The sequence below is a fragment of the Triticum aestivum genome, chromosome 3D, assembly GCF_018294505.1.
Source record: "Triticum aestivum cultivar Chinese Spring chromosome 3D, IWGSC CS RefSeq v2.1, whole genome shotgun sequence".
In the NCBI taxonomy this organism is placed as follows: domain Eukaryota; kingdom Viridiplantae; phylum Streptophyta; class Magnoliopsida; order Poales; family Poaceae; genus Triticum; species Triticum aestivum.
This window is the reverse complement of record NC_057802.1, coordinates 547,180,758-547,186,764: the sequence shown is the minus strand read 5'-3', so window position 1 is coordinate 547,186,764 and position 6,007 is coordinate 547,180,758. Positions and strand designations below refer to the sequence as shown.

Genomic DNA, 6,007 nt, shown 5'->3' with positions numbered 1-6,007 from the left:
TTTATTCTTTTGTGGACCAAAAGTTTGGTTAGTTGGAACAAAAACAATCTTAGAGCAAGAAATATTGTGAGGAAAAAATGTTTCTTCAACAAAAGTAGTTCTCAAATTTTTTCTCATTGCACGGTGGAACAAAAAAACAGCACCTTACAGACTAACTCTAGTCGTCTTCAATGGAAATTATTCTCCTCTGCATTCAGTCGCTGCTTCTGCTGATTAATAGGTCCAGCTAGACTGCCTGGTACAAGTTGCGACTAGTATTATGATTGTACCATTATTCTGATCTGCGTATTTTTTGTGTTGATGGTTGGTCCAAAAAGCAATTCACTTTTACATGTCAATGGAAATTCACAATACACACTTTAAAATTGAATTTTGCAGTACGGGCAAAAGGTAATTAAGATACACACAACGCCATATGCCTTTTGGTCTAAACTAACGGTATACCAAGTGCCAACAAACTACCGTGGCACACGCAGAGACGACACGAACTCCTGCTCTTGGCTGAACTGACGTGAGCCGTTCTGACCAATCAACGGAGCAATGCCACTACGCCCATTGTTTCCCGCAGCTTCAGAGTGAGGCTGTGCAACTTCGGCTCGCTCCACCCTCGGTGCAACACGGCGCCCCGTCAGGAGCTGCAGCCTCATCTCCACGTCCTTCATGGTAGGCCTCTGCGCTCGTGTCAGACATAGGCACTCCTCCGCCAACCGAGCCATGCACAGAACCCCTTCCCCATTCGCTTCCTCGAGGATCTGAGCGTCCACTGTCTCCTCAAGGGGCCTCTCCCTCATAGCCCACAAGAAGTAATTGGACAGGTTCTGCTTCTCGCCATGCTCGTTCTGAATGATCGGTTTCCTCCTCGTCAGCAGCTCAACAAGTATCACTCCAAAACTGTAAACATCACTCTTTTCGTTGAGCTGCCCAGTATGGTAATACTCCGGATCCAGGTACCCAAACGTGCCCTGAACCGCAGTGACTAGGTGCGTCTGGTCGATCGGGATCAGCCTCGACGCGCCGAAGTCTGAAACCTTTGCGGTGTAGCTGTCCGTCAGGAGCACGTTCATGCACTTGATGTCTCTGTGTAGGATCGACACAGAAGCCGCAGAGTGCAGGTACGAGAGCGCACCCGCGATCTCGGTGGCAAACCTCAGGCGCTCCTCCCAGGACAAAGGCGACAAGCTACCATTCTGCTCGCGGTGCAGAAGGTCGTAGAGCGTCCCGTTGGAGACGAACTCGTAGACGAGCAGAGGGACCTCAGATTCTAGGCAACATCCATGGAGCTTTACCACATTCCGGTGGTTGATCTGCGATAGGACGGAGACCTCGTTGATGAACTCATTGATCTCGCTGATCATGGCAAGCGTTGATTTCTTGATGGCCACCACTCGCTGGTCGGTCAGAATGCCCTTATAGACAGTGCCATGGCCACCACGTCCGATCACACGGGTGTGATCGAAATTATTGGTTGCCTTTTGCAGCTCCTCCAGGGAGAATATCTTTGTGCCAGCATCGCTGGCACTTTGATCTGAAGAGATCAGCTGTTCTAGCAGAATGCCTCTGTTCTTACGGAAATGCCTCTTTCTCAAACGTTTCTGAACATTTCTCTTCCATCTCCGAGTTAGAATAGCAAAAATTAAAGCAAGAAACAGAATGCCTCCACCACTGCTTAGTCCAATAGTAACACCTGCAATGGATGACCCGTTTAAGTCGAGTTATTTATCTCCGAGATTATAGCAGTAACAGTAATAGATAGAAACCACTATGATTTTTACCTAATATTAGAGTAGTTGGTTTGCATTTTCTGATGACGCTATTGAAATCTGTTCCACGAGGACAACTGGTGCATGTATAACTTCCGAAACTATTCTGGCAGATACCCTTGCAGATGTATTTATCTGGCTGATGGCACTCGTTGGTATCTGTAAATAGCACACAGTAAGATCTCTGATCATCTTTGCACCATACGAAATTTGTATGCAATCTGTCACACAATAATGCGTGCAATTTTTACAACCAAACTATCTACTTATTTGACCCATGGCACTAATTTTGAGCTTGAAACAGCAACAAATGTTTGTGTATTTAGCAATCTTCATATTTTTTGGCATTCTGCCACATCATGGTGCCCCTCAGATTTTCTGAAATTAGTTGCGGGGGCAGATAAATCGTCGTGCTCAAAGCTACTTTATGTTTGTCGATTTTGCTATGAACAAATTTATTTACTTTTGGAAAAATGTAAACCATGTTGACTATCTTATGTATCAACTGGTCGCGGGCAGTGAAATTTATCCCAACAATCGTTGGAGCAGGAGCGGATGGTTCTGGTGCCATGGGGTTGGAATTGGCTACAGAGACGTCATGTCCCTGTTAACATATAACGTAATGTTTGGTTATTATTTTTTACACCTTATGTAGCTTGTTGTTTCCTTGGAAGTTTTATGATGTGAATATTGTATTGGTGTTGTATAAGTTACCTTATGTGCATCTTTGGATACAGGGGAAGGAATGATGAAACGAAAAAGCAAATCATTCAATTTTGTATACTGTGGCACCGTTACATGCTTGAATGTGGCTGAAGATTATCCATTTGTAAGTTATCTCTTGTTTTTTTATACCTTAGTCATGTTTCTAAGTCTTCAGATCATCATCCAACCATCTCACTTTATGTAAACTGTAGGCTAAAAATTTGTACGAGCATTACACAAAAATTGCACACTTTCTGCAGTACAATTTTAGGCTAACTAATATTTTGTCGGGAAAGTTATTTTCTTGGGGAAAAACTAATAGGCAGCTTTAGGTGACTGATTAACAAAAAATTCAGAGAACTGAGATTAAGCAAAAATGAAATGATTCTGAGAGTATACCTGTGCATGCATCTTGAAGGTAAGGATTCCCTTCAAAACCAGAAGAGCACTTGCACCGGTAACCGATATGTCTGAGTGTTCTATCGTCAGTTACATCAACACAGTCGCTGTGGGTGCTGAAGCATCTGTAGTCGCTCTTGTTCATCTTTGCATGCTCGCATGTCATGTTATCAATAGCCCACTTCACTATGCGCCTTTCTCCCTCTCCAGATAAGGCATAGAGCGGGTGGTCCGAGTCAGACATGAAATCATCTGGCTCCAATATCCCATGAATTTGTAATACACCGCCGCCAATAGATATGTCAGTGACGAGCGTTCGATCGGTCAACTGAAGGACGGGAAGGGCGGCTGTTGGGATACATTTGAGGTAGAGATGGGGCTTGGCAAAGCAGCCTAGTTCTGTTCCGAAGGGGAATGGGGTGCTCACGTTATTGCATGATGTGGGACAATCCGCTCTTGGCTGGATGGAATCATAAGCTGTTGCAGGGGAAAGCCGAAAAGGATCAAGCCAAATGTTTGAGCAAAGAAACAGCTATTAATATTTAAAAAATGATATCACATAAATATTGAAACAAAATAGTGTAAATATAGTTATACTAGCCCATCAACTCTTCTCAGATAAGGAAGTGGAAATCCCCAGGAAAAATACATATGAGTAAGATCGTGTTTGATTGAGGTGGACGGATATGAATTTAACTTGCCGAGCTCTGCATTTTAAGGAGAGTTCTTTTTTTAGGAAAGGAGAGTTAAGTCGCTATACCTAAACCACATGATCTAGTTAAAAGTCATTTAGGCCAAGTGGCCAACTAGCTAGCTAGTAGGTTCTAGGACAAGGTATTTATATACTCTTAAAAAGTTAAAAGTAGAGATTCCTCGCAAAAAGAAAGTTACTAGCTAACTACAAAAGCTACCTTGAACCAAACACAACACAAAATGTTTAACCCAGTCACATATATAGATGGAGAGGATGACCTGGTGGGTTATGGCAGCCGCCATATACGTAAGCGTTGCCCTCCATGGCGCCCGACTGGCAATAGCAAATGTATCCACCGATTGGCGAGTCCTCGCACTTGCTGTGGTTGCTAATGCAGGCATAGCTCTCCTTGTCCTCCATGGCACGCTTGCAGTTGGGCAACTTGGGCTGGTAGGGAATAGACCAATCCAGCTGAACTGTTCCTGAGTATTGAAACCCAGAGTATGCACCAATCGGGGTGAAACTTGGGTCCATACTATCGCTCATGTAGGCTTGCACTTGTTTTGAGCTTGGAGAGCCGTTGATGCGCGAGATGTCCAGAGTGAACGCCCTTAGGTTCACTTGTATATCAATGAAACAGCATCCGAGGCCAACCATGGCATCACACGTTCCCACAGTTAGCTTCTCCATGACTTGAGCTTCTGCACAGACGACGGAACAGTTCCCGGCCTCAACGGCCGAGTTATCAATGAACAGCGAAGCCCTGACGCCGCAGCCAACAACGAACAAGGATATGTTTGACCAGCCAGATATGGCAAAGGGCCTAGCTGGAGCTTCCCAGTGGATGGAGTAGTCGCGTACACCGGGAATCATCTTCACGGTGTACGAGATACTGGTGGTGAACAGGTAGGAGTCGGGTACATCGGAAGGGAAACTGACCTCCAACATTGAGTTGCCCAGCATGGGATGACTGTCATTGGTCTGCTTGTCGACAGCACAAGTGAGATTAAAACCAGGCAAGGAGCATGAAGGACCTACTCCGAACGGAAAAGGTATGAGGTGATAACCACAGGTGTCGGGGCAGTTTCTTCTAGCCGTAGTCACCGTGGCAGTTGTTGCCGGCACCGGCGGCAACACAAGCACCGCAAGCACGAGTAGTGATACCATGGCCCTGCTCATCTTGTATATGTATACTCTGTGTTTATCCGTTTGTGTTGGATAGCACCGGTGCCTCAACTTGTAAGTGCTATATAACATGCATCTAGTGGTCTAGCCGGATGCGTGTTGGGTCTCGCTGACTGACTAGTAGTAGTGAAACGACTGAAAATGACTAGCGTGGAACGATATGTGGGCTGTGGAAGAAGGGGCACACGGGGAACCACTTGTGGGCCGTGGAAGAAGGGGCACTCTTATTGACTGACTAGTGGTAGTCTCGCCTCAAACAAAAAAAAGACTAGTGGTAGTAATGCAGACATGTACCTTTTGGGTCGGCATTCGTCTTTGTCATAAGAACAGGTCCCCAACCTTACGAGTCATGTGCAGCAGGGGAAGCTTGCACTAGTTAAGCCATGGCTGAATTAAGCAATGGAGAGCTAGCTTTGGGCTTCCATTACCCCCGGAGGCTTGCACTAATTAAGATTGTTTAGTGGTGAGTACATGTGTTTCGAACAGCTGGGACATATCTAGTCCCAGCACAGCACATGAGGGCAATGCAGACATGTAGCTTTCGGGTCGGCACTCGTCTTTGTCATAAGAACAGGTCCCCAACCTTACGATTCATGTGGAGCAGTGGAAGCTTGCACTAATAAAGCAATGGAGAGCGCTTTTGGGCTTCCATTACTCCCGGAGGCATGCACTAATTAAGCAATTGTTTAGTGGTGAGTACATGCGTCTCGAACAACTGGGGCATATCTAGTTGCAGCGCAGCACAGCACATGGGGGCAATGGACCATCTGAATGCTCTATGCTAGCTACATCATTTACGCTTCTGAATGGGCCAATGAATCTGTCTTGATTACTTCAGTCTGCACATGTTCTTTGGCACTTTGTTTCAGATAATGATTTGCTTTCTTTTCTGAAAAACATTCAGACTACTCTTCATGTATGCTAGTAGTTCTCTAGTCTACTTAAAAAAAATACAAGTTTTAGAGTGGTTGGGCTTTTTTAGAACCGTTCGTTGATGTCGATCTAACGGCAGACAAATACAAAGTACTGGGTAGTACTCCGATGAAAGTACGCGAAAGTACTAAAACGAGTGGGGCCGGTACTCGTGACAAGGTGGGGACGCGTTTTAATATAGGGGCAGTTTAGTCCTAGGAAAATTTGCACGCGCCGCCCCTCTCGTCGAATGCAAAACCGCCGCCATGGTGCTACACCTTCCACAATTACTCATCGACGGCCATCTCCGCCCTCTCCTCCAAGTCCACCGCAGTCATCTCCTCCTTCTCGC

At 45.6% G+C, this 6,007-nt stretch overlaps 1 protein-coding gene and 1 long non-coding RNA gene across 5 annotated transcripts in view; one reads left to right on the top strand and one right to left on the bottom strand.

Annotated features, from left to right (window-relative positions):
• Positions 1-277: 277 nt before the first annotated feature.
• On the bottom strand, positions 278-4,772 carry LOC123080375 (wall-associated receptor kinase-like 8). 4 transcript variants are annotated; one of them, XM_044503284.1, is made up of 6 exons: positions 4,626-4,766; positions 4,498-4,539; positions 3,837-4,259; positions 2,865-3,341; positions 1,773-1,919; positions 278-1,684 (listed from the first exon to the last, which is right to left on the bottom strand). In XM_044503284.1, exons 3-6 carry the CDS (start codon positions 4,246-4,248, stop codon positions 459-461), a joined length of 2,262 nt encoding a protein of 753 aa, XP_044359219.1. In that variant the 5' UTR covers positions 4,249-4,259; positions 4,498-4,539; positions 4,626-4,766; the 3' UTR covers positions 278-458. The 4 variants fall into 4 exon arrangements, with proteins under 4 accessions (XP_044359219.1, XP_044359217.1, XP_044359218.1 ...); XM_044503282.1 differs by having other exon boundaries at positions 3,837-4,539; positions 4,626-4,772; XM_044503283.1 differs by having other exon boundaries at positions 4,498-4,770.
• The window catches only part of LOC123080378 (uncharacterized), a 6,516-nt gene continuing 2,161 nt past the window's right edge, over positions 1,653-6,007 (top strand). The window contains exons 1-2 of the long non-coding RNA XR_006438352.1: positions 1,653-2,379; positions 2,498-2,589. This is a non-coding gene — a long non-coding RNA (uncharacterized lncRNA). The remainder of the gene's footprint in view (positions 2,380-2,497; positions 2,590-6,007) is intronic.

Excerpts from the sequence above, each read along its gene's own strand:
- LOC123080375 (XM_044503281.1), bottom strand. The coding sequence starts at position 4,737 with ATGAGCAGGGCCATGGTATCACTACTCGTGCTTGCGGTGCTTGTGTTG. Across the intron at positions 3,342-3,836 it reads CGGCTGCCATAACCCACCAG|CTTATGATTCCATCCAGCCA; the intron begins GTCATCCTCTCC and ends CCCCTGCAACAG. Across the intron at positions 1,920-2,864 it reads CCTTCAAGATGCATGCACAG|ATACCAACGAGTGCCATCAG; the intron begins GTATACTCTCAG and ends TGCTATTTACAG.